The following is a 25,872-nucleotide window of genomic DNA, read 5'->3' on the forward strand; positions in this document are numbered from 1 at the left end:
TGTCAAATCAAGACTCCTGCTGTCAGGCTTGCAGCAGGAGCTTAGGAAAGTGGGAGAGGAGACAACTACACTGCAGTGATGTTATCTAAAGACTTCTAAACGAGAGTTGTCTGAAATCTTGCTGCTGACAGCAACTGGCAGCTGATCCCCCAAGATGCATGGAATTGTGTCCAGTCTTGATCTGAACTACTTTCTTCTCCCCAAAGAAGGCAGTGGCAGTCTTGTGATGTGGGGAGGTGCTCTACACTTGCCCAGTCTGAACCTTCAGAGGTGGAGTTGTCTTTCATCTCCTGTCAAGACAGCTGAGGTTGTTGAAGTGTGCCCTTGTAGATGACTGCAGTCTAGTCTGATAGTGCAGCTCAGCATTCCAGCAGGATGCCCTGGCATGGGCTCTGCTTAGTCTCAAACAGAGGTTAGAGCTCCCCATGGGCAGTCTCATGTGGCAGACACACCTCTGTCCCTGGGTGTAAGCAGCACTTGAACATAAACCCCAAGGGCACTCTCAATCAGAACTATTACTCTTAGGTGGTCAGGCTGGTCCAACCGTCACCTTCTGTGTCAGTGTCTGGAGACATCTGAAGACTGCAAGGGAGCAGCTGGGACTTGCTCTTGTTGAACTGAAGGAACTTGAAGCTTCCACTGCATCAACTCTGTCAGCATTTTCAGTGGTCCCTTGGTTAGCTTCTACTTTGAAGCTGCCTTCCGGTGGGTCTGGCAGTGTTGCAGAGACAGACACCTGACCCCCCCCTGCAGGCTTCCCCGCGCATTTCTCTGCAGTCCCTGATGAGGATACTGGTTGCAAAGACAGGGCATTAAGCAAAGATGTTGAGAACTATCAGCTCCAGTACTGGATTTAGCCAAGTTACCTGTGTCACCTGTCCTGGCTCTGCCACAAGTTCCTAGACCACAGCCCTTTGACACGTGGTGCCTTGCCCTCTTTCTCCTCCTCCCTTGACATCAGCATATCTAGAGACTTCAGTGACAGCTCTGCCAGAGCTTTTGAGGCTTTGCTTTTTGGACATCTCTGCCAGCTGTACAAAGCCTGTCCTGACTTCAAGGATCTCTGTGGGCAGCCTACAACTAGCTCCAGCCTCTTTCAGTGCTCAGAACAACAACCTGTACAAGCAGTGGGTCAGTTCCAGCTCTCTGCTCCTCTGGCAGTGGGGGTTGAGTCACAGAAGGAGGGTTTGCTTTGCTTACCGTGGCTTTACAGTCCCAAACTTCTGGTATGTATTAACCCCCCCAGCAGCATAGCTGGAGGTAGATTGCCTAAGTGACTACAGCTCAGTAAAAAAGAGCAGAGTAACAACTTGAGTCACCTGGACTGCTCCCAAGCTTCTCTGGAAGCATTCTGCCTGGCTGGAGCTTACTGACATTTCTTCACAGCCCTCTTCCAGAAGACCAGCAAAGGCCCCAGCATTGTGCTGCCTGTGGAAGTCATTTGTTGTGAAGAGCAACTTGTCTCTGCCTTGAGCTGTGCTCCATATATGCCTCGGTGGCTCTTTTGGGTGGGTCCTGGAGTCTCAGTGACTCAAAGCAGTGGCATCTGCATGGCTTCCAGCTGAAGGGCAAACAGTTCTCCTTGCTCTGAGGACTTCCTGAGTGTTCTCCAAGCTCAGAATGCCTCAGAGCAACACCAGCCCAAGAGAAGGCTGCCTTGAAACTGTACCACTCTTACCACTGAGTGTCTGGTAACTGGCCTGGACTTGCTCAGCTGCTGAGGGGAGCTTTGGCTCTAATGCCATTAGTGAGCCAAAGCTGTTAGCTTTCAGCACTGCTGGAAGGACTTGCAGGGCTGTCCTGAACATCTCTGTGTTCCTGGGCTTGCCGGGTGATGAGTGGAGACAAACAGTGCCCTCAGGGCAGTGGTTATCAGCTGGACTCTGCTCATACTGACCAGCCCTTTTCAAGTCCACCTGCTAGCACCTCCAGCCCCACACCACTCGTGGATAAGGCCTCTTTTTTTCCCAAGGGCCTTGCCTAACCCACTTCTGATGCCTGTAAGGAGACAACTCTCTGAGTGGCTCTACACAGCCCTTTGGCTTCTATCTGAATCACAACCTTGCATTGTCCATCTGTGGCCATGCAAGAGCTTTGGTTAGCCACAAACCTTCCTTCTAGGATCCTCCCCTATAGCTCTGCTGGGATCTTGTGACCCTTCTTCTGGCTTCTGTCAACTGGGGAGCTTTAAAAAGCCAAACAAAACCTGCTTGGTACCTGCTAAACCCAAACCCTACTGCTCAGCCAGAGTCAGTGACAGGTTTTCTTGTGTCACTTGACAGCACTCCCCATGACAGAACCTTGGGTCTGTTCTTCCTGAGAGCTGCAGACCCCCAGCAGGAGAGGAGTGTGGAGAACTCAGCCCTGTGCCCTCCTTGTTTTGCTCATGCAGCTGTGCCAGGACAGGCTGAGTGACTTCTGCTGTGCTTGAGGAGCAGCTTACTAGAAAGACATTCTCATATTGGTGAAATTAAGTTTGGGACCCACCTGTAAATGCTGCCCTGAAAGAGCTTGTACAGCCTGACCCCCCTCCCCACTGCCATCTTCTGAGTCAGATCCTCTGGGGCTGACAGCTGCAGGGGAGATGATTTGCAACTAGCAATGCAATTTTTTTCTATATCTGCTGATGTTTACCTTAAGAAATGATAGACATAAATCTCTCTAAAGCAATGTCTGAGTCCTCTGTTCTGTGTGGTGTACAATGGAGAGCACTGCAAACAAAATGTAATTTTGTTACCTTTGATTCAGTGCAGTTTCTTTATTTAAAAAATAAAGGACTTGTTGAAGTCAGTGCTGCAGAGTGGCTGTGGCTGGAGTTACTGGGTGAGCAGTCACAGGCTGGCAAGGAGCTCCAGAGACGGGGGAGTTCAGTGCCCCTGCCGGCCAGGTCGCACAAGAAGGAATTCAGTATCCTGAGGAGACTCCACAACCTCTCTTGGCAGCCTGCTCCAGGGCTCTGCACCCTCACTACACAGAAGTGTCTCCTCCTCTTGAGGTTCTAGCTTGTGCCTTTTGCTCCCTGTCCTGTCACTGGGCATCACTGAAAAGAGCCTGGCACCTTCATCCTGACACTCACCCCTCAGCTACTGATAGCCATTGACCAGGCCCCCTCTCAGCCTTCTCCTTTCCAGACTGAACAACCCTAAGGCCCTCAGTTTCTCTGATGTTCCAGGCCCCCACTCATCCTCACAGCCTCCACTGGCCTTTCTCCAGCAGCTGCCTCTCTCTTGAACTGGGGAGCCCAGGCCTGCACACAGTGTTGCAGCTGTGGGCTCAGCAGGGTGGAGGAGGGGGCAGGAGAGCCTCCCTAGGCCTGCTGGCCCCCCTTTCCTTGCAGCACTGTGCCACAAGCTCTGGTGCTGCTCAAGCTTTTGCTTGTTCCTTCTGGCCAAGAGAGGCCCTTAATGCCACTCTGGTAGAGAACAGAGATGGCAACAGCTGACAGCCTGCCCTGCCCCTCCTGAGGAAGGACTGATTTCACCAGCAGGGTCTCATAGTCCTCTGCCAGCCTCTCCTGTCACTGCACCCCTGCCTGGCACAGTCCTCCAGGGCCTGACCTGCACCTGTGCCAGGACTGAGAGCTGATGTAGAGTTGGTGTGTGGAAGGACTGCCCCTGGGGATGGCAGCTTCCCTGGAGCCCTTGGCTTGTGTGGTTCAGCAGCATTATCCTTTGCTGGTTTTCCCTCCTGGGCCGGGAGTGGACTTCCTGAGCTTGCAGCGGCTGGCAGGAGGGCAGCACAGCAGCATCTCTGGCCAGGACACTGCCACCTTTGACCCCAGGGCACAGCACAGCCCTGCCAAAAGCAATACTTGGCTGATACTGAGAGTTCACTGCCTCAGGGAGCCTTTCACCTCCAGTGCAAGGGAGACAGATGCAGAGGGTGACTGAGCTCTTGTGCCTGGCCCAGGACCCTCACTGCTCTTCCTCTGTAGTGAGAGCTGCTCTGGGGAGACAGCATCTCAGGTTCCATCTCTATTGGCCATCACGATTTAACTTAGGCCTGCTTCAAAACTCCTTCCTAGCTTGATCAGTGTCCCTCTGAGGGGAAGTTTAAGACGGTTCTGTGTGCTGTGCTGTGCTGCTCTCTCTCCCCCTGGCAAAGCAAGCTGCTGGCTGACAGTTTGGCCCAGCAGTGATGAGCAGCCCCAGGGACTGCCTAAGAGCTGGGCCTGTCCCAGTGGCACTGTGCAGGTATGGCTGGGCTGCTCTGGCCTTTCACTGGGGAGCTGCAGTTGCTGTGTCTCCCGCACAAGCTGTGCTGTTGCTTGCACTGGCCTGAGGGCGGTTGGGTTGTCACACGAAGTTTCTCTGGGCTGGCTCCAGGTGCTTCCTGGCCCTGTGGAGAGCACTGCACAGCAAGGGGCCAAAGGCAGCAGTGTGGTGCCTTTTGCTCTAGCTCTCACACAAGGCTGCTGCAGCCTCGGGCTGGGGCTTGCCCTGCCTGGAGTAGCCACACTGCTGAGGCTGGAGAAAACCGATTGAGTCCCAGACAGGCCCCATCCTCCCCACAGCTTTGGAGCCCATGTCCTGTTTGATTTGAGCCTCAGCCAGAGCCCTGCTGAATGGGGCTCTTGTCAGCACCCGCCACCTCGGCTGCCTTCGAGCAGAGGTCTAATCCTGGCTGCTGAAAGGTGCCTGTGTGTGCTGAGAGGGACAGGCCATGCTGGAGGAGCAGGCTGACAGAGAAGAAGGTAACCTGGGCAGAGACCAGCAGCTTCTTCCTCTCCAAGCCCTACAGCTGGCCAAGGAAGAAGGTGCTCTGGAGCCAGGTAGCTCCCTGGAGGCAGTGCCTGGCTCATGAAGCAGAGCAGGCTGCCTCACCTGGGACTCTGCCTCCCTCCTCCCACCCAGTCCTGCTGGCTCCACGTTAGCGTCGGGCACAGCTCCTCTGCCCTCTCTGGTGGCTTTTAGTGGGGCTGACTGAGGCCTCTTTCATGATGCAGTGCTAAGTGGGCTTCTTCTGCTTCTCTTTCACTCATGGCTGCTGCAGCCTGCGTTCCTCCTCCCTGCCTGCCTGAGCAGGAATTGGGCAAGCTCTGCCCGAGCCCCTGCCCGAGTTTCTGTTTGCACTTCTGGGGCTGTTTTCTCCTTCCTAGTTAGAGCAGACGATGAAGAACTGGGGTCCTTGCTCGGGCAGGGAACGCAGGGAGAACGCAGGCACCTGGTGTCTGGGTCCCTGTGCCAAAGGACAGCCAATGGTAAGGGGCACAGCGCTGACACTCCTGGCCTCCTTAGAACCAGCAGCACAGCCACCACCTGTGCCCAGAGAGCTGCACCTCTGCTCCTTGCCACATGCCACAAGGGAGCCTGGAGCTCTGATGTTAAACATTTTATTTCTCCCTCGCTGGAGCCCTCCCTTCCCAGAGCTGTTGCTCTCCTTGTCCTCTCCCTGCAGCCCCAGAGTGTGCTGCAGAAGAGGGCTAAGGGCTTCCTTTTGCTGCTGACTGCCCAGGGAAGGATGCTCTGCCCAGGAGGGGCAGAGCTGCCAGGCAGCCTGCTGCCAGGTTTGGGGAGAGGAGAGGCAGGCGTGGAGCAAAGTATCCAGGCCCCCATCGTGAGCAGTCATTCAAGCAATGCTACAGTAAGGAGGTGGTTTGGGTTAGGGGACCACCTCTGATCCTATTTCAGAGGGGAGGGGGAGTGAACCCATCTCTAGAGAGCTGTGTCTTCGGCCTCGATGCGGGGCCCAAAGAGCTTCTCTGCAGTTGCTTTGCCATCATACTTGGGCAGGGTCCCACCAAAGTCTGCTGGCAAGATGTCAGCGTCGATCTCCTGGTAGAAGGACTCCAGCTCCTCCCCGTGCACAAAGACCTGGTGAGAGATGGGAGTGACCCTCAGCAGAGGAGCTGGGTGACTCTTCCTGGCTGCCCTGTTTCACCCAGGGTCACACCTCTGGGTCTGGATCCCCTTCCCACACTCACCCTCTCCAGCAGTTTGCTTTTCAGGAACGGTTTGACCACGTTGTAGGTGGTGGTGAAGTACCAGGGCTGGTGGATGAAGTGCACAGCCTTGAACCTCGCTGGGAAGGAGTCCTGGGATCCCAAATCCAGACAGAGATGATTACAAAGGGTGCTGGCCACGTGGAACTGGGTGGGCAGCAATGACTGCCCCACTGCTGCTGCAGCTCCCCTTGCCCAGGCTACCCTCCTCTCTTTGATGGACCCTTTAGTTCTGGCACAGATTGGCTGTCCCAGCCCTAGGAGGACCAGGGAAGCTAAAGAGCCTCACAGAAGGTTCGTTGCTCCCACTCCATAAGATGAACCACATCTCTGTGGTACTCCTTTCCCAGGGAGAGCTGAGTGTCTTTGGCTTCTGGTCCAAGGGCAGTAATCCTGGAGCACCTGTGAGTGCCTGGACTGGGCTGGCCAGGTGAGGAAAGGCCTTCAGGACACACTGCAGGATGCTGCTTCAGGTTGGCTATTTGAGAGGACAAGTTGCTGGGGCCAGAATAGGATCCCTCTTGCAGCACTTAGCCTTAGCTGGCAAGGGAAGGAGCACGTGCCAGAGGATAGCCTCTCCAGAGGCTTCTGCCATGGTGCCAGTGCAGCAGCAACCACAAACCCTGTCAGCCTTGCCTTCACCCATCCCTAAGCTTTCTGCTCCCCTCAGGCCTGCCCTGCCTCTGCTGGGTGCAGGCTTTGCCCCCTCACCTGGAGCATGTCCACCATCTTCTTGAGCTCGGAGGGTTTGATCCCTGACGCCTGCTGCATGGTGAAGCCCTTGAAGTTCTCAATGATACAGAACCCATTGATCTGGGTCTCATCATTTTCCAGCAGCTTCTCCAGGATAACGCAATAGGCACGAAGGATCTGATGGAGAGGAGAGGCAGCAGAGTTTGATAGGAGGTCTCACCTCTCACAGTCCACATAAAGGCTCTCAGGAAGATGCCCATGCAGTGTTAGCCAGGGTCTGCTTGACTCCAGCCTGCTTCTTGCAGCCAGCCCCAGGACTTCAGAGCAGAGAAGGCATTTCAGGGGATGCCCAGCAAGCACCATGTGCCCTTTCAGGGTGGGCACATCTCAGCTCGGCATCAAGGACATGCTGCCCCCAAATTCAGTGCCAAGCAGAAAACAGAACTCAGGGAACTTGTGAGTCAGAGGCCTGGAGACCTCTCTGCCAAGAAGCCCTTTCTGTGCCTTAAGCCTCAGCATCCTCCTTTGCCCTGCAGGTTTCTCCTTTCTAAAGCACCTTGAGTTAACAATGGGGATGCACCACATCAAGAGGAAGGAAGAGGAACACTTTGGGGTGGACCATGCCCTCCCAGGCTACAGACTGGCTTCAGCTCAGAGAACTGGAGCTGGCAGTGGACAGAGAGATGCTGTGGACACAGAGATCACAGGCTCACAGGATGCCAGGGGTTGGAAGGGACTCAAAGAGATTATCGAGTCCAAGCCCCCTGACAGAGCAGGACCATACAATGCAGCTCAGGTCACACAGGAACACATCCAGACAGGCCTTGGAAGGCTCCAGAGAAGGAGACTCCACAGCCTCTGGGGAGCCTGTGCCAGAGATGCTGCACACAGGTGTGCCAGGCAGGACAAGCCTGGCAGCAGGGCCGTGCCGGATGGGCTGAGCTGACCTCATCGAAGGTGATCTCCTCGTAGTCCCAGTTCTCGATGTTGAAGAGCATCACCACCCGGCCGTACTTGTCCCTGCTGGCCAGGATGCCTGGGTACCCGGCCTCGATGGTGCTGCGCACGGCCTCGGGGGTCAGGTTGTCGAAGAGCTCCGGGTACTGCTGGCGGAAGTTGACGTAGCCTGCGGAGAGGCAGAAGTCAGCCCAGCACGAGGGCTCCTCGCCCGGCCCTGGGAAGCTGGAGGGGATGCTGGAGAGATGGTGAGACATCAGCCTTGACCCCGGGCTGCAGCCTGGCTGTGCCACGGGCCAGGGCTCCTCCGGCAAAGCAGGGCAAAAGGAGCCCAGCAGCAGAGCAGCCCTGGCACTGCCACACTCGGTGTTGTGCTCCCCGTGCCAGGGGCTTCCCACGCCTGCCTTCTCTTCAGCTCCCCGCTTTTGCCTTCATTTCCCTTCTTCCCTCCCTCCCCATTTGGGTGACGTCCCCCAGCTCCCCTCCCTTGGCACCCTGCGGGCATGAAGTACGGAATTTCACCCTGGGAAAATGTGGACAAACAAAACATCTTGTCTGGGAGCCAGCACTGATAATTGCAACTCATTATCCCCCAGCCCGGCACAAAGAAGAGAGGAGATGGAGCCAGGCAGGTCCCCACTGGCAGCCACCCCCTGCAGTCTGCCTTCCCCCACCCCCTCCATCCCTTCAGTGTGGGGAGGGGATGCTATCAGCCCCCCCAACCTGCCCCAGCCCCGAAGGGGTGCCAGGGGTGCCGAGCCCACCAGGCAGAGAAGAATCGGGGCAGTGCTGGACCAGGTCCTTACAGGGACACAGAGGAGCATGCGTGGGGCACGTACAGGGCGTGGGGTTCTCAAGGGGCTGCAGCCCAAGCCAGCTGCGTTTGCTGCACAGACCCAGCAGCCTGCCTGCATTCGTGGTTTTATCCAGGACATTGGCAAGGCAGGGGAATGTCCTGGCTTTCTGGGATGCCTGGCACCACTCCCGTTTATTTCCTTCCCCATCTCAACTCTTTCCCTGCACCCCAAGCCCCCAGACTTACTCTTTTTCTATTTATCCTCTCCTCCTCACGCCAGGGTCCTGCTCTGCAGGCACAGCCGCGGCCGAGGAGCGGGGAGGGTCCAGCACGGGACCGGGAGCCGCCGGCGGGGGAACACACAGATAACCCTGCCCTCACCCAAGATCACCTCCTGGGACCCCTCCTCACCTTTCAGCAAGTCGTAGGCCCTGTGCACGTCGAACTTGCGGGCGCGGATGAAGCGCAGGAAAAAGGAATCGTCCTTCCCCTGCACCTTCTCGGCCACCGCCTTGCAAACCTCCTCGCCGCCCGCCCGCTCCTGCACCAGCTCCCGCAGCGCCTTCACCGCCACTCCCCTCTGCTCCTCCGTCTCGTTCAGCTCATCCTTCGCCTGAGAGGGGAGCAGAGAGGGGCCCCAGCTCAGCGGTGCTGCTCCAACACCCCCCCCAAACCCTCCCAGGGCTTGTTTAGGCACCCAGAAGCTGGGTGCAGTGATGCAGGCGATGCAAGGAGGGCAAGGCCACCTATGTCACAGAGCCACAGAATCACCGAGTGCCAGGCTGGACGGGACCTCAGGGGTCACCTGGTGCAACCTTTCTTGGCAAAACCACGGTCTCCACAAGGCGGCCCTGGACCCTGCCCAGCTGAAGTGTCCGATGTTGGGGTACTCACCCCTGCCCTGGGGGTGTATTCCAGCGGCTGACTGATTGTTCTCACTGAGGAAAAGGTTTCCCTTGTGTCCAGCTGGAGTGTCCCCAGGAGTGATTTGTACTCATCACTCATCTTTCCCGTGGGACCCCTTGCAGCAAGGCACTCTCCATCTTCTTTGTAGCCACCCCAAGCAAGTTCCCCCACTGGAGTGACTGCACCCAACACCCCACACATGCATTGCAAGACCTCTTCAGGGGTCTTCTGTGCCTGATTTCTCTTGCCCATTGTAAGGCTTTTGCAGTCAAATGTGAGTTCTTGTGAGGCAGGACAGGCAGAAAAACATAACTTCAGATCTATTTTCATACAACCTCAACCATCTTAACTATTAACCTATACTTAATTAACCTATACTTAAAACTATGATATTCAGTGGCTACTTCTTCTCTAACTTAGTATTATACTTCCCTGTCCAAACATCACCACAGCACCCAATTAGCTCTAACTGTCCCTCAGTTAATAGCTGTGTGTTTGGTAAATAATGAAGCTGATTTCCCACTTAGACTTTTAAAGGTTTAAAGAGAAGCAAAACCAACCAACCGACCTTTCCCTCCTGGCCAAAGGCTTTAAAACCAATCCCTTGTTCCAGCCAAAGGGAACAAAGTGACTCTTTCACATTGCTCCCACTTCTCTCCAGGCCTCACACTGGAAGGAGCCCCCCCCGAGCCGTGCCTGAGCCCTGCTCCCCAGGGCCAGCCTCACCTTCTGCAGGGTGTGGGGGGGGATCTTCTCACACCTGCCAAAGACGGGGCCGTGGTCCTTGGTGGTCAGGCGCTCCAGCTTGGTGCGCAGGGCTTGCTCCTCCTCCGAGACGATGCGGAAGGTGCCCGTCTGAGGGGTGAGGAGAGGATGTGCGGCATCCACAGTCAGTGTATCATCCTTCCCCCCCCCAGTTTTCCCTGCCCCCACCACAGGGCTCCCGGGATGGGGTGCTGTGGGGAGGAGCAGAGCCAAGGGGGTGCACTGGAACTGCAGCGATTCCTAAGGACTGCACTCTGCTGTTTATCTGGCACGCACATGTCGAAGTAGCAGCCACCAAGCCACACTGTGCAAGCCACAACGCGAGCTACTATCTCCTGACTGGGTTTGAAAGCTACAGATATCACAGAACAGAGATGGGGGGTGACAAGGAAGGGAGGACTTCTGCAAAGGTGTCCCCTGGGAAGAGAGACTGAGAGCCCAGGGGCTGTTTAGTCTGGAGAAGAGAAAACTGAGATCAGATACAAATATCTGAGGGGTGGGTGTCAAGTGGCTGGGGCCAAGCTCTTTTCGGTGGTCAGCAGCAATAAGACAAGGAGCAATGGATACAAACTGGAAGACAGAAGGTTTCACCTCCACATGAGGAGAAACTCCTTTGCAGTGAGGGTGATGGAGCACTGGAACAGGCTGCCCAGGGAGGTTGTGGAGTCTCCTCTTCTGGGGACTTTCCAAACCTGCCTGGGTGCATTCCTGTGCAAACTACCCTGGGGGATCCTGCCTTGGCAGGGGCGTTGGAGTGGATGATCTCTGGAGATCTCTTCCACCCCTAAAGTTCTGTGATTCTGTGCATGCTGTGCAGGCTGCTCCCCGACAGGTCATAAGAGCAGATGGGGAGGTGAGGGGGGCGTGGGGTGCACCCAGTCCCGCCGCTGGGGAGAGGGCATGGTCAGAGCCCAGGGGGCAGGGTGGGCAGGGGCAGTACTCACCACTGCAGACATGTTGTCCTCTGGCCTCCGTTGGCTGCAGGGCGCTGGGAGAGGGAAGGAGGAATCAGCAGCAGTGGGGATCCCACCAGCCTCTGCAGGCCCCCATGCCCCGAGCCCTGCCCTTCTTGCTCAGGCAGGGATGCCCCAGCTGCCCTCATCCCCATGACACCCTGCCTGCATCTCTCCTGCCTGCTGGAGGCTGGGTGGATTGGAGAACACCAGGGACCTTTCCCAAAGCAGCTTAAAAGCCTGGGTATTGATCATCTGGCACCTTCATCCTTTTCTTTCCACAGGTGGATGGGGGTACCTCATGGGGACCCCCAAGCCCATGAGCTCACCCAGTGCCATTTCACCACAGATGATTCTCACACAGGGAAGTGCCCAGCTCTGTCCAGGTGGGCAGCCAGCTCCTGCTTTTACTGCCTTTGACTTCTGCTGCCCTGTTATCCCTAAGGTGTTTCCAAACCTTCCAGCCCCTGCTGCTTCAGCCCAGAGCCTGTCACTGGGTGCAAGGTTGGTTCATGAGCCTCTCAGCATCTTTCTGATGCCTTCTCAGTGGAGCAGACCTGAGGAAGAGGAAGCCTGCCTTCACGCTCTCTGCAGTGCCTAACACTGCCCCTGACCATCCGCGGCAGCAGCTCTGAGCACAGGCTGTGTGAGGGATGCTTGCGAGGGATGCTTGGCTCCAGCTCAGCTGCTTCCCGGGGGGGATTCCTCCTCCCCACCAGTTCCTGGGAAGGGACAAGCATGTCCTTCTCCCAGCCACTAAAAGCAATCCCATCCTTGCAGGTGCCCGGGCAAGGCAGGGCTGGGTGATAGTCTCCAGTGCAGTTACTCTGGGTGGGAAAGGTCCCGGGAACTCACCAGGGAGAGGCGAAGCTGAACTGTCCGCAGCAGGTCAGTGCAGAAGGCCGAGCCAGAGGGAGGGCGAGGCCGGAGTGGAGCGGGACGGAAGGCGGCAGAAAGCTTTGTAGAGTCACCGGGTTGGGATTAGACCGTCACAAGGCATCAACTCAGCGCAGCTTTGCAATTAAGCCAGCACAGCCCAGGCAAGAAACCCCATTAAAACGTTACAAAAGGCAGCTGAGGAGAGGGAAGGAGGGAGCTGGGGCTGCGCCGGGCAGCCGCAGCCTGCGTGCAGGGGCGGCGGGAGGGGGTGCCGGACCCGATTAGAGAAGTATAAAAGCTGCTCGTTGTGTAACTCACTCATTAGCACGGAGCAGGGGCAGAGGCAGGCGATGGGCAGCCTGCCAGCCCGGCCTGCTTCCCCCGGGGCGAGGGGGACAGCTCTCTTCCCCAGCTTCTGCCCCACAAAGCCTGGCAAGGTCCCACTGTGGATCCGGCCGCATAGGCAGGATGCAGCTGCGGGGTGGTGTCCACAGCGGAGGATGCTCCCGGGTCCGGTCCTGCCCGGGGCTCTCGGGCTCCTCCCCAGCGGGGCCACCCAAGCCAGCATCCACCCAGGGGCTCTGCAGCTTTGGGAGTAATACGAATAAACAAATAAATAAACGAGGTAGATGTTAAAGTTTGTTTTCCTGCTACGTCCCCGAGTAGCAGTGCACAACTTGGAGCTTCGGGAACTGGAACCAGCTCCCCCCCAGGGCTGATGCTGTGGCCCGACACGGGAGGGAAGCCCCAGGATGTGGCCGGTACCATGCTGGGCCCACGTGTGGGTGCAGCAGGGTGACAAAACACAGGTCTGTGGGCACATCTACATCCCAGCACGCTGAAGCGTTGTGGGAGCCTTTGCAGCCTTAACTCTTTTTGGGCTCAGGGTTGTGCACGGCTCCTTCCCCAGCCCAAGAGAGGAGCTCAGCTGGGTTCTCACGGCACTGGGGATTTTGGGGAGGTGGCAGAGCAGGGCTCAGCACCAGAGCAGGGCTGAAGGGGCTTACACAAGGCATGTTTTGTAATGTCATTGGGATTTATGGATTGCATTTCCACGGGGCTGCCCTGCAAATGGAACCAAGCCCCCACTGCAAAGGAGGGAGGAAGAGGAAGGCATGGAACTCCATATGAAGGGCAGAGGGGAGCACAGAGGGAAAACCCAGACCTGTGCCAAGGCCCCAACCAATGCCATCATGGCCAGGGCCACCATGCAATGCTGTCCACTGGAGACCTCCCAGTTTCCCTGTTCTTTCCCACTCCAGCCCTGGTGCAAGGCTCAGCTCAATGGAGGTTTCTCTACAGCCCACTGAGCAAGGCAATGTGTGTGACAGGGGAACATCACATCAGCGTGGGGGCTCCTGAACAGCCCTGCCCAGAGGTGACCTGTGCTGCCCTGGCCACTCTGGCATCGTGGCCATCATGCTCAGTGCAGCTCAAATCGTTTTGCAGAACCATGCACAACCTGAGACAGCACTCAGGGGGTGCTTCATCCTGAGAAAAGGCATCTTGGGATGGCGTAGCAGCCCTAAGGGGAACCACCTCGAGAGGTTGTTTGGATCCCTTTAAGAACAGTCTTGGCCAGGTGCCCCTCCACATGGCCCCTGGCCTTAGCTGAACCCGCTCCTCCTTGCTGTGGGGCATCAGTGCCCACTCCCTGCAAGCACGGGGCTCGCAAAAGCTCGCATGCTGTGCTGGCACCAGATCCCCCAGCTAAATCCTGCTCCTTAGAGGTGGGCTAAACCTCCTCGTGTGCCCGGGGCCACTCCTCGTGCCCCCTTGGAATTAAGGGGTTTACTCGAAGGGATCCGTGCCCCACGTGGGTGGCACACGCAGGGGCTGGGCACTGAGAGGAGGCCCTGAATAGACACTTTGTACGCAGTGCCCCAGTTCCCTCCTGGCCGCCAGCCACAGCCTGCCTGTGCTCCACGCTGCCCTGCATCCCATGCCGCATGGCTGCACCCTAGGTGTGCGCACCCCACACCCACTTCACACCGCACGCGTGTCCATCGCGCACTGCCCTTCGGCCCCTGCTGCCCTGCAGCCCACGTGCCTGTGCCCCACGCTGCCCGGTGCCCCTCGCTGCCCGGCGCCCCCCGCTGCCCGGCGCCCCCCGCTGCCCGGCGCCCCACTCTGCCCGGCGCCCCCCGCTGCCCGGCGCCCCACTCTGCCCGGTGCCCCCCGCTGCCAGGCGCCCCCCGTTGCCCGGCGCCCCACTCTGCCCGGCGCCCCCCGTTGCCCGGCGCCCCACTCTGCCCGGTGCCCCCCGCTGCCCGGCGCCCCCCGTTGCCCGGCGCCCCACTCTGCCCGGTGCCCCCCGCTGCCCGGCGCCCCCCGCTGCCCGGCGCCCCCCGCTGCCCGGCGGGACTCGAACCCGCGGTGCCCGGGGCGGGAGCGGGCGGCGGGCGCGGGACGCGCGCGCGCGGGGCGGGGCCTGTGGCCGCGTGACCCGCGGCGCTTCCGGGCGGGAGTTTCGCGGCGGCGGAGCTGGGGCAGCCCGGGCCGGGCACCTCCGTAGCGACATGGCCCAGCGCGTCCTGGCTCTGGCTGCCGAGGAGGCTCCGCAGCGGCTCCAGGAGGCCCTGCAGAGCCTGGGGGAGAGCGAGGTGCGCGGTGCCCCGCGGGCCGGGAGCGGGGCAGGCGGCGGCGCTGCCGGGCCCGGGCGGGGCGCAGGCGGCTTGTCCGCGGGGGGGTGCGGCTGACCGCGGCCCCTTCTTCTTGCAGCTGGGCCATATGGTGGCGAGGCAGGCTGTGAAGGGCAGGGAGACGGCAGCCTTGCTCAGAGCGATCTTCAAAGGTGGGTGAGCTCTGAGCTGCGCCTTGGGAGCAGGCGGGGAGGGGGACCCTGGCCCCAGCCCTGCCGCCAGCCGAGGAGCTTCCCCCGGGGCACGGGGAAGTGTCACGGGCGTTAAAAACTGGCTCGTCGGGGGTGTCCCGGGGAAACGGCATCGGAAGTGTGGGCAGCAGCACAAGGGAGGTTCTTCTGCACCTCTGCTCAGCACTGCTCAGGCCACACCGTCAGTGCTGTGTCCAGTTCTGGGCCCCTCAGTTCCAGAGAGATGTTGAGGTGCTGGGAGGTGTCCAGAGAAGGGCAGCAAGGCTGGGGAGGGGCCTGGAGCAGAGCCCTGTGAGGAGAGGCTGAGGGAGCTGGGGGTGTGCAGCCTGCAGCAGAGGAGGCTCAGGGCAGAGCTCATTGCTGTCATTGCTGTGATCTTTGATCCCATTCTGTGCTTCTGTGCTTCACAACCTCCCTGGGCAAACCTGTGCCAGTGTCCCACCACCCTCACTGCAAAGAACTTCTTCCCCCAGCCCATCCTTTGTTTTCTTTGTCTCCCTTTTACAAGGCTCCCCTTGCTCCCAGCCCAGCGGCGTGCTCAGGAGGCTCCAGGTTTACAAGCACTGCATCCCACTGGTGGAATCAGGGGACCTGCATTTGAGCAAGGTGTCTGAAATCATGGGGCTGCTGATGCTGGAGGTAAGGATTCCTTTGGGCTGCCTTTCCTGGGCTCTGCTGGGTATGGTTTTGTGTGTGGAGTGAGACACCTCACCAAGGAATGCGAGTTGTGTCCATTCCAGGGATCCACCCTGGGCTAAGCTGGTGCTGGAATTCACTCTGTGGGAATTATTCTATCACTCACTGATTCTGTGATTCTGAATCAGATTTGGGAGCAAGTGTGGATCTCTTAGAGGGCAGGAGGGCTCTGCAGAGGGACCTGGACAGGCTGCACAGATGGGCACAGTCCCATGCCATGAGTTTTGACAAGTCCAAGTGCCAGGTTCTGCACTTTGGCCACAACAACCCCATGCAGTGCTACAAGCTGGGGACAGAGTGGCTGGAAAGCAGGCAGGCAGAGAGGGACCTAGGGGTGCTGGTTGGCAGCTGTACAGGAGCCAGCAGTGTGCCCAGGTGGGCAGCAGAGCCAATGCATCCTGGGCTGGCTCAGGAGCAGTGTGGGCAGCAGGACAAGGGAGGTTCTTCTGCTCCTCTGCTCAGCACTGCTCAGGCCACACCTGGAGTGCTGTGTCCAGTTCTGGGCTGCTGAATTCAAGAGGTGTGGAGGTGCTGGAAGGTGTTGAGAGAAGGGCAGCAAGGCTGGGGAGGGGCCTGGAGCACAGCCCTGTGAGGAGAGGCTGAGGGAGCTGGGGGGGTGCAGCCTGCAGCAGAGGAGGCTCAGGGCAGAGCTCACTGCTGCCTGCAGCTCCCTGAAGGGAGGCTGTAGCCAGGTGGGGTTTGTGCCAGGTTGGACTCGATGATCCCAGAGGTCTCTTCCAGGCTGGTTTGTTCTGTGGTTTGGTTCAGACATTCACAGTCAGAACTCCAAACCTGTAGTTCCCTCAGCTCCATTTCCTGCTCTGTGCCTAAAGGACAGTCCAAACCAGGGATCCTGGGGCTGAACTCCCATCTCTGCAGGGCATTTTGCTGTGAGAAGTGTTGTGTGCTGCTGGGTTTTGGTGACAGTTTGGCTGTACATGTGTGATTCCTTGTGCTGCCTCAGGCTCTTTCACGTTGTTGTGCCTTCTGCCAGGCTCGCCAGCTGCCAGGCCAGGCCTTGGCAGAGCTTGCCACCCTCTTTGTTGACGTTATTAAAAGTGGCAGCCTGTCCAACGGGAAATCCTTGGAGCTGTTTTCCACTGTGCTCACTGCACTGGCCAACTCAAAGGAGAGCCTGGCTTATGGGAAAGGTAACCCCTCTCAGTTCCTCCTTCCCAGCCTGTCCTTCTCTCCTCTGCAATCGTCTCCTTAAAAGAGTTTTTTGCCTTTTCAGGTGAACTGAATGGGGAAGAGTTGAAGAAACAGCTGATAAACACTCTCTGCTCCAGCAAGTATGTCCCAGCAGTGCTAGGCCCTGGCAAAACAGGGTGCTCCATCCTGTGCTCTGATGAGTTGGATGTCACCATCTGTGGCCTGTTCTGTCATCTTTGAATCTGTGCCCTGTGTGACAGTGTCTTGCCTGGCTGGGAAGGCAAAGGAACACCCTGTTCCCAGATCTGGCATGAGCTGCTCTCAGGCAGTGCTTGGTTTTGTTCCTTCCTTGGTGTTTGTTGTTGTGGGGCTGCCACAGGTCTGCATGGTCGAGGGGCTGTGTGCTGACTTCTGGTGGCAATCTGGCTTCAGATCTTAGTGTCAGCATGTGATGGGGACATGGTGACACTGAATAGTTGTGCACTCGGTGGAAGGGCTAAGCCAGAGCTCTGCTTGCTCTCAGTTTGCTGCCTGCTTTTGATTTTCCAGGTGGGACCCTCAGAACGTGATACACCTTGCCAACATGTTCAGGTAATTCTTCTTGCCTGCAGCATCAGCACTTCCCTGTGCTGTGCTCAGGTCTGTGTCCTGCTTCACAGGCAGTCTGGGGCAGTGACAAACAGCGTGCCAGACAGCCTCATGGATGGTTGGCCAATGACATCCATGTCAGATCCATTTGGATCCACAGCCCAGCTGGGAAGGCATTCCCCAAAGCCTGGGTTTAACTCCCATGTGGGAGTGAGCCTTGCCCAATTAACAACACATTAATGAGCAAACGCTGTGGGGAAGGGCTCAGCATCTAAGGCTGAGGAGTGTCCCGGGCCAGTGACAGGGCATTGAGGGATCTGTGGTGTGAGGACTCTGGGAGCAGTTGCTGCCTGTCTGAGGCAGCCTTTGGCTAGTTGTGGGTTGAATCTACTGTGGGCCTCTGGAGGAAGTCAGTGAAATGCTCAGGCTGCATCTTCGATCTGACAGGGATGTTCCACTGTCAGGAGAGGAGCTGCAGTTTGTGATGGAAAAGGTCCTTAGGATGTTCTCCAAACTAGACCTGCAGGAGATTCCCCCCCTGGTCTATCAGCTGCTGCTGCTCTCTGCAAAGGTAAAAGCTGTCAGGGGCTGGCCTCTCCCTAACACACATCTCGAGGCAGAGATGTGTAAAGGCTGAGCTAGAGGCTGGATTTTGGTGGGAATTCTGTGCTGTGGGGAGCAGGACACCAGCAGGGTTTGTTTCTCCAGCTCCCTGCAGCCTCAGGAAGCTGACTGCTCATCTCGTGGGGAAAGGAGGAGGTGTTTGGGGAGCAGAAGATGAGCACAGACCCAGCAGACAGCAGAGATGATATGGGGGGTTGGGCATGGGTTTGTTCACTCTGTGCTCTCCACTCTGTAACAGGCCCCTTGTGGGCTGTGTTCTGGCTTCTCTCGTGTCTTGTGCCCTGCCTGCAAGCAGAGGCTGCCACTCACATCTCTGCTCTTTGAGAGGGTGATTTGACTCTTCTGCCTGCTTCATTTGTGACCGTCAGTGACAGAATGATCCAGCCAAAGCCAAGTTCTAGGGGTCAAAATGTAGTGTTGGGTGTAAGGTTAGGAGCTGAAAAGCCTTCCCAGCTGGTGACAGCATGAAAGAGCCTTTCTAACTGATGGCAACTTCTTAAAGAAAACAGCTGAGACCTTCAGCTTCCTCCAGCCCCTCAGCAAGTGCAGGCAAGAGAAATACACCAACCAAAGCAGTCTCTAACTGGAAAAGAGCCACACAGGAGCCCTCCACCACCTTGCAGTTTGTGAGGGGCAGTGAAGGTCACAAGGACATTGGTGTAGGAATGGAGTGTTCCCTGGGATACTGCAGGGGCTGAGTGTCATGTGCTGCCTTGCAGGGCAGTAAGAGGACTGTCCTGGAAGGAATCATCAGCTTTTTCAATCACCTGGATAAGAGACAAAAGGAAGAACAGAAGGCTCCACAGTAAGTTCTCTCTCTCATCCCCTCCACCTGAGCATTTGTGGCCACCCTGGGGCTGCTTAGGGCTCCTTCAGTCTGAGTGGTTCAACCTTGTACAGGTACAACCTCACTGATACCTGACAAAGAGTTTATGGCTTTGGATGGCCTGGTGGACCTGCAGCTGGGTCTGGCCAATCCCAGGCACAAAGCCAGGCTGGGTGCAGAGTGTGTTGAAAGCAGCTTTGAAGGAAGAGACTTGGGGGTGTTGGGTGCTGAGCAGCTCCCCAGGAGCCAGCAGTGCCCTCTTGCAGCCCAGCAGGCAGCTGCCTGTGGCCAGAGGAGTGTGGGCAGCAGGGCAAGAGAGGGGATTCTGCCCCTTGGCTCTGCTCAGACCTCATCTCCAATCCTGATTCCAGTTGTGTCCCCAGCAGAAGGAGGGCACAGAGCTGCTGGAGGGAGTCCAGAGGTGTCCACAAAGATGCCCCAAGGGCTGCAGCAGCTCTGCTGTGAGCACAGGCTGAGGGAGCTGGGGGGGTGCAGCCTGCAGAGGAGAAGGCTCCAGGGGGACCTCAGAGCTGTCTGCCAGTGCCTGAAGGGATCCTGCAGGAAGGCTGCAGAGGGACTTGTGCTGAGGGTGTCTAGAGACAGGCCAAGGGGGAATGGTTTGAAGCTGAGGCAGAGCAGGGTTAGAGTGGAGCTGAGGAAGAAGTTGTTCAGTTGGAGGGTGGTGGGAGTCTGGCACAGGCTGCCCAGGGAGGCTGGGGGTGCTGCAGGCCAGGCTGGATGAGTCCTTGAGCAGCTGAGTGTAGCTGAGAGGTGTCCCTGGGCATGGTGGGGAGGTTGGAGCAGCTGAGCTCTGAGCTCCCTTCCGAGCTGAGCTGCTCTGTGATTTCTCTGCTAAATCTGCAGATCAGTGGACCTGGAGGTATCCACAATGCCCCTGGAGCAGCTGCGCCACGTGGAGGGCACTGTTCTCCTCCACATTGTGTCTGTTATCAACATGGAGCAGGCCCTGGGCGAGGAACTGATCAGACACCTCAAGGTAGGGCAGGGCTGGAGCAGGAGATGCTCCTGGAGGTGCTGAAGCAGGCGTCTAGAGCTTGGTTGGTTACCTGTAGAAGGAGCTGGATGATTTGGATGGTTGCAGTCATGTTGACTTCAACAGGTGCTTAACACCTGCCTGGCAGCTTCCCTAAGCCTGCAGGGTGCTGCAGTTGACCTTAAGAAGCTTCCTGACTGTTGTTTGCCTTCTCGTAGAGCGAGCAGCAGAAGGACCCTGGCAGAGCTCTCTGCCCCTTCACTGTGGCTCTGCTTCTGTCGGTGGCAGTGAAACACAGACTGCAGGAGCAGGTATGTGGGTGCTCAGCTCACAGAGAGCTTCCACTGCACAGCTTGTCAAAGAGGCATGGTTAGGTCGCAGTCCCATCAGAATTCGGCTCTGAATGGCTGCAGATGCTCGTGGAGAGGCAGTCAGGCTGCTGGGGGGCTGTGGGCTGCTGAGCCCAGAGCAGCATCAGCATTTTCCAGCACCGTGGTGGCTGTGGGTTTCCCTGGGAGGCTAAGAGAAGCCAGCTCTTCTTTCTCTAATGGTTTGGCTCTCTGGTGGCCACCCAAAGAGCATCTGGCAGCAAGTTCTCCTCCTTGAGGCACCTAATGAGGTTGGTGTATGTGTCCTGAGAAAGAAGTGAGTGCAGGTTTTTGGCAGGGTGTGCTGAAACTGCTGCTCTTACTGGAGCATGCCCAAGCCTATACAGGTCCCAGATCAAAGTTCATTTCCTCACACTCAGTGATTTTTACCTTCCAGATATTTGATTTCTTGAAGACATCAATCACAAGGAGCTGCAAGGACCTGCAGTTTCTTCAGGCCTCCAAGTTTCTGCAGGATTTGTTTCCTCACCAGCATGATGTCAGCTCTGTCGTTCTGGAAGTGGTGCAGAACAGGTGAGTTCCTGCCTCCTGCTGCAGAGCACTCCCTGGGCTTTGGGAAGAGCAAAGTTTCAGCCTCACCAGAGTGCTCTGGGGTGCTGCTGACCAGAGGCCAGCAGGGAGCAGTGTCCAAATCCACACCCCTGCCCCAGTTTTATTATTGGTGAGTAAAACCAAAACCCCCAGAGGCAATGGAGTGCATCTGCTGCCTGGACCTCAAACCCTGGCAGCTGGTGGAACAGAAGCCTCAGTGGATCAGGCTCCTCTCTGGGGCTCACTGGTAAAGCAGTGCATGAGAGGAGTCGAGTTGCTGGCTGCAGTTTGTCTGCTGGTCAAGGCGTCAGTGATAGGTTCAATATTTTCTTTCCCCCACCATGGTTAGTCTCTTGAACATCCTGTGTGGGACAGCTCTGGTCTGTCACCAGCTGTTCTTTAGTTCATCTTCTGGCTTCCTGGCTGACTTGAAAGCCTGAGGATCAGCAGAGTGCTGTCACATTCCGGTTAGACCTGAATGCACAGAGCAAGGAAATTCCATGGCAAGGAAACCTTTGGACTGAAAAGGAAGTGTGAAGGTTGGAGAGACAGACCTGCAAGATAGATTGTGCTGAGCACCTGTCCCTCAGCCCAAAGACTGTCCAGAGAAGATAAGACCCTGTGGGAACCCTAGAGCTGCCTGCCAGTGCCTAAAGGGATCCTCCAGGAAGGCTGCAGAGGGACTTGTGCTGAGGGTGTCTGAGACAGGCCAAGGGGGAATGGTTTGGAGCTGAAGCAGAGCAGGGTTAGAGTCAAGCTGAGGAAGAAGTAGTGCAGCAGGAGGGTGGTGAGAGTCTGGCACAGGCTGCCCAGGGAGGCTGTGGCTGCCTCCTGCCTGGGGGTGTTGCAGGCCAAGCTGCAAGGATAAGGCCTTGAGCAGCTGAGTGTAGCTGAGAGGTGTCCCTGGGCATGGTGGGGAGGTTGCAGCAGATGAGCTCTGAGCTCCTTTCCAGCCTGAGCTGTGCTGATGCTCTGAGGGAATTCATCTTGACTGGAGTGATCAAAGCATCTCTCACTGCTGCTTTGGACCCTGGAATGACTGCAGAAGATTTTACTTTAAGCTGCTCCAATCTAAACCTTCTGTGTGTCTAAGGTGTTTCTCTGCTGGTCTGTTTCATGTTCTCCTCAGTGCATTTGGCTGGGACCATGTCACTCAGGGCCTGGTGGATCTTGGCTTCAGCCTCATGGAATCCTATGAACCAAAAAAGCCTTTTGGAGGGAGAGCAGCTGAGAGCAGTTATGGTCTTTCCAAAATGCCAGCCCAGCAGGCTTGCAGACTGGGAGCAAGCATCCTGCTGGAAACATTTAAGGTACTGCATGTTCTGGAGAGGGCTTTTTGGGGGAGAGAGGGGAAGTCTGTTCTTAGTCTCTCTAGGGAAATGGAGTCAAAACCTGCCTGCAGTGTTTGACAAACAACAGCAGATTGAGGCTCCTGTTTGCCCCTGTCCAGCTGGAAGAGGCCATCCTCATAAAGACTTGGTCCTGGTCTCTCCCAGCTACCATGACACTTGCATAATCCCTTCTGCAGTTTAAAAGCAACTGCTGAGAAGGTAGAGAAATTCAGAGGTAGAAAGAGAAGCTCTCAGAGGTGAAACTGAACCCAGCATCTTCACTCAAGTGGTAAATCTGCATCCCACAGACCATTGGCCTCATTGTGTTCCAAGTGTACTGTGTGAGCCTCTCTGATGTGCTGGGTCTGAATGGACTGGAATGAAAGCTGAAGCAAGCTGTGAGTGCAGCTGGAAGGGGACTGCTGGCAGCCAGTCCCAGCTCACCTGGCAGCTCTGGGCTTGCTTTGTGCCGCACGGTGCCTGTGCTGTGAGGTGCAGTGGTGTCTCCACTTGATGAGAGCTTAGGTTCCTATTTATTGTTCTTTCTCATTTCAGGTTCATGAGCCCATCAGGAGTGATATTCTTGAGCAGGTCCTGAACAGAGTCCTCACAAAAGCAGCAGCATCTCCTGTCAGCCATTTCATAGGTAACAGGAAAGAGAGAAATGTGCCCTGCTCTGGGGGGCACTCAGAATGGAGCTTCTCAGAACAGCTCAGGGAATCATGGAATGGTTTGGGTTGGAAGGGACCTTTAAAAGTCATCTAGTTCACCCCTCTGTGGGGTTCCTGCTGCCATGATCAGGAAGTTCACTTGTCCCTTCCCCTCCTCCTGGGCCATCAGCTGCATCAGGTCACCCTGTGTTCAGTGCAGGTGAAAACCAGTTTTGCCAGTAGCTGCCACGGGCCAGCTGCCACGCGGGAAGTTGGTCACTTGTGACACCTTCCTGTCCCTGTCTTCCTGCTCCCGCTCAGGCAGGTGCTTGGGAGTCGCTGGGGCTGCAGAGCTACTGGGGCTGCAGGCTCTTCTCTTATACCTCAGTGCCCTCTGCTGGGGTGAGGCCCTGCAGCCAGGTTGTGAGCCTTGCACCCTTGGTGCCTGCAGCTGAGCTCAGGTTTTTGATACTCCTCCTGTCCTGACCTCCCCGTGGAGCTGGGAGGGCTTTGTTACTCTGCAGTGGTTAGCTCCGGAGACATCTTTTGCTCAGGCTTTTCTGGCCTATAGGCAGCAGCTGCTCCTTTTGCCCTTTTGTTTTTCAGACCTGCTGTCCAGTATTGTTGTGTCTGCCCCTCTTGTGCTTCAGTCTTCCTCCTCCAGAGTCACAGAGACCTTTGACAATCTGTCCTTCCTGCCCATCGAGACGGTGCAAGGTCTGCTACGGGCAGTGCAGGTACAGTGCTGCCCTTCCCCATCCGTACCCTCGGTAGTTCAGTGCCAGTCGCAGCTCTAGGCCACAGTTCCATGCATGAGCCAACAGCCCTGCTCCTGAAGCAGCCCTTCACACTCTGCTGTGGTTGTTCAGTGTGGCATGGAGCTGTGCTTCAAGCCTGCCTTTGCCCTCTAGCAGCAAGCATATGGTGCAGCCTGAGCTGCTCTGTGCTGCTGACCTTTCAACTGGAAGATGCCCAGATGCTGCCCACTGTAGAGGACCAAGCAGACAATGCTTAGCTGAACAGCTGTAGCTGTCATCTTGATTTTTCTCCTCCCAAGCTCCATGTCAGTATTTCCCTTTGCCTGGGCTGAGATTTTGTCCTGCCATTCAGCTGTTACCTGCTCAGCCCAGGCTGGGGCTAGCAGCTCTTTTCCCCAGCCCTTGCGCTGTGTCCTCACTAACCCGAGGAGCTCTCTCACTTCTCCAGCCCTCTGGGTTTAATTTTACATGGGTGGGTGGGTTTTTTTTGTTCCCCTGCTGAAGTGATGACAGTGCTGGAAGTGCAGGGCCAGATGGGCCTGAGGAAGATGAGCTCATATGCCCCAAGGGCTTGGCATGCCTCAGTGCTTTTCTCTCCAAAGCGTGTCTTCCTTTCCAGCCTCTCCTCAAAGTCAGCATGGCAGTGAGGGACTCCCTGATCCTTGTTCTCCAGAAAGCTATTTTTTCCAGGTAAGCTGGGAAGGAGGCTCTTTGAAGAGGTTTTGCCTACAACTCACTGAGTTTGGGGCAGAGGGTTTTTTAGTTTGTGGTAGCTGTCTTCTTACTGTGTGCCTCCCAGAGCTAGATGGTGACATCTGCTACCCCTTGAGCCTGGGACTGTAACACAGCAACAGCTCTACTGAACCAAACCCCAGCTGAATGGGCTTTGGAAATTCAGAAGCTGTTGGGAGCTCCAAATAAGAAAGCAAAATCTAACCCAGTAGTACATCCAGATGCTAGAGTCTGGAAAGAACCATTGGGCAGAGTACTGAGCTGCCCCCTTCCCTCTGATCCCTTCCAAGGTGGTAGAGAAGCAGACTTGTTGCCTCAGTAGTGCTTTGAGCACAGCAGCCTGCTGCCTGCACTGCGCTGTGCTTGCAGACTGGATGTGGCTGGGCAGGGGCTGCCTGCTTACCAGCACAGAAGTCCTACTTAGGAGGGTTGTTCAAGCCAAGGGACTTGGTCTTGAGAAAGACAGAGGCTTTCAGTGAGCAAAGCAAGGCACCAGCTGTCTGTGAGGGAGTTTCCATCTGAGCTCTGAGGCTCTCCCAGTTCTCAGGGGGTGATTGATGCTTGAGCCTTGCCCTGGTGCTGTTCATCAGGGTGACCCAGGACAGAAGGGAATTTGAGTGCTGTGAGGATGTAGAGCAAGGGAGTTCCCAGGCTCTTAACTACCTGGGGCTGTGCTGCCCTCTTGGGGGGTAGAGTTCCACGGGGCACAGTCCCTCTTGTGGACCCTTCTTCATTGCCTAGCTGATTTTTGTTTTCCCTGCTGAGCTGCTTGCTTCCTGTTTTCCTTATGCTCCTCTCTTCTGCCCTTGCCTGGCAGGCAGCTGGATGCCAGGAAAGCAGCTGTTGCTGGATTTTTGCTTCTCTTAAGGAATTTTAAGATTCTGGGCAGCTTGTCCTCTTCCCAGTGCAGCCAGGCCATTGGGGCCACTCAGGTAAGTGCTGCTCTGCACTCCCTGCTGTGCATGTGTCACAGAATGCTGGGGGTTGGAGGGGACCTTGAAAGCTCATCCAGCTGCCCAAAGGCAGGGTCAGAACTTACAGAAGCAGGGCGGGAGTCACAGAATAGTAGGTGTTGAAAGGCACCTTCAGAGCTCATCCAGTCCAACCCCCTCTGTCAGAGCAGGGTGAGCCAGGGCAGGTCACACAGGAACACATCCAGGAGGGTTTGAAGGTCTGCAGAGAAGGAGACTCCACAACCTCTCTGGGCAGCCTGCTCCAGGGCTCTGCAGCCTCACAGGGACAAAGCTTTCCCTTCTGTTCCCATGGCACCTCCTCTGCTCCAGTTGGCACCTACTGCCCCTTGTCCTGCCCTTGGGCAACCCTGAGCAGAGCCTGGCTCCAGCCCTGCACATCTGGTGAGACACTGGCACAGGTTGAGGGTGGTGAGACACTGTCACAGGTTGCTCAGGGAGGTTGTGGAGCACAGAAGCACAGAATGTGATCAAAGATTGCTTCTGTGCTCCACAACCTCCCTGGAGGTGGTGAGGACCAGGCTGGCTGAGGCCTTGAGTGACCTCCAGGTGTCCCTGCCTATGGCAGGGGGGTGGAACTGGCTGAGCTTTGAGCTCCCTTCCAACCTAAACCGTTCAATGATCTTTATCACAGCACTGAGGGCAGTCCTCAGGTTCCTCTGCTCCAAGCCCCAAGCTCCCTCAGCCTTGCCTCACAGGAGCTGTTCCACTGCCTGCAGCAGCTTGGGGGCTTTGGGCTGGACTCTCCCAAGGACGTGAGACAATCTCATGTCTGTTGTGCAGCTTGAAACACCTCAGGAGTGTTTCTCCAAAGCAGCAATGTACCTTCAGCAGGGATTAGTCCTGGAAGAAAAGCTTTGGGAAATGCAGTGTGCAAAGAGGAAGGGAAGTTGGTTCTCAGAGTCAC

General features: G+C 56.8%; 2 protein-coding genes across 4 annotated transcripts in view; one reads left to right on the forward strand and one right to left on the reverse strand.

Moving 5' to 3' along the window:
* Positions 1-5,316: 5,316 nt before the first annotated feature.
* RLBP1 (retinaldehyde binding protein 1) lies at positions 5,317-13,941 on the reverse strand. 3 transcript variants are annotated; one of them, XM_064158105.1, is made up of 9 exons: positions 12,209-13,941; positions 11,867-11,968; positions 11,003-11,046; positions 10,020-10,148; positions 8,799-9,000; positions 7,582-7,760; positions 6,653-6,811; positions 5,924-6,034; positions 5,317-5,813 (listed from the first exon to the last, which is right to left on the reverse strand). In XM_064158105.1, exons 3-9 carry the CDS (start codon positions 11,012-11,014, stop codon positions 5,655-5,657), a joined length of 951 nt encoding a protein of 316 aa, XP_064014175.1. In that variant the 5' UTR covers positions 11,015-11,046; positions 11,867-11,968; positions 12,209-13,941; the 3' UTR covers positions 5,317-5,654. The 3 variants fall into 3 exon arrangements, with proteins under 3 accessions (XP_064014175.1, XP_064014174.1, XP_064014173.1); XM_064158104.1 differs by having other exon boundaries at positions 11,867-12,024; XM_064158103.1 differs by having other exon boundaries at positions 11,867-12,085.
* Positions 13,942-14,358: 417 nt separating this feature from the next.
* Positions 14,359-25,872, forward strand: part of FANCI (FA complementation group I) — a 31,087-nt gene continuing 19,573 nt past the window's right edge. Inside the window, exons 1-16 of the mRNA XM_064158108.1 lie at positions 14,359-14,493; positions 14,612-14,684; positions 15,232-15,362; positions 16,414-16,570; positions 16,654-16,711; positions 17,121-17,162; positions 17,607-17,730; positions 18,503-18,588; positions 19,474-19,606; positions 19,822-19,914; positions 20,369-20,505; positions 21,653-21,833; positions 22,410-22,500; positions 23,111-23,241; positions 23,882-23,952; positions 24,812-24,926. Of these exons, the coding sequence (XP_064014178.1) occupies positions 14,410-14,493; positions 14,612-14,684; positions 15,232-15,362; positions 16,414-16,570; positions 16,654-16,711; positions 17,121-17,162; positions 17,607-17,730; positions 18,503-18,588; positions 19,474-19,606; positions 19,822-19,914; positions 20,369-20,505; positions 21,653-21,833; positions 22,410-22,500; positions 23,111-23,241; positions 23,882-23,952; positions 24,812-24,926 (1,707 nt within the window). The 5' untranslated portion in view covers positions 14,359-14,409. The remainder of the gene's footprint in view (positions 14,494-14,611; positions 14,685-15,231; positions 15,363-16,413; positions 16,571-16,653; positions 16,712-17,120; positions 17,163-17,606; positions 17,731-18,502; positions 18,589-19,473; positions 19,607-19,821; positions 19,915-20,368; positions 20,506-21,652; positions 21,834-22,409; positions 22,501-23,110; positions 23,242-23,881; positions 23,953-24,811; positions 24,927-25,872) is intronic.

Source organism: Pogoniulus pusillus, chromosome 17 (genome assembly GCF_015220805.1).
Source record: "Pogoniulus pusillus isolate bPogPus1 chromosome 17, bPogPus1.pri, whole genome shotgun sequence".
NCBI lineage: Eukaryota > Metazoa > Chordata > Aves > Piciformes > Lybiidae > Pogoniulus > Pogoniulus pusillus.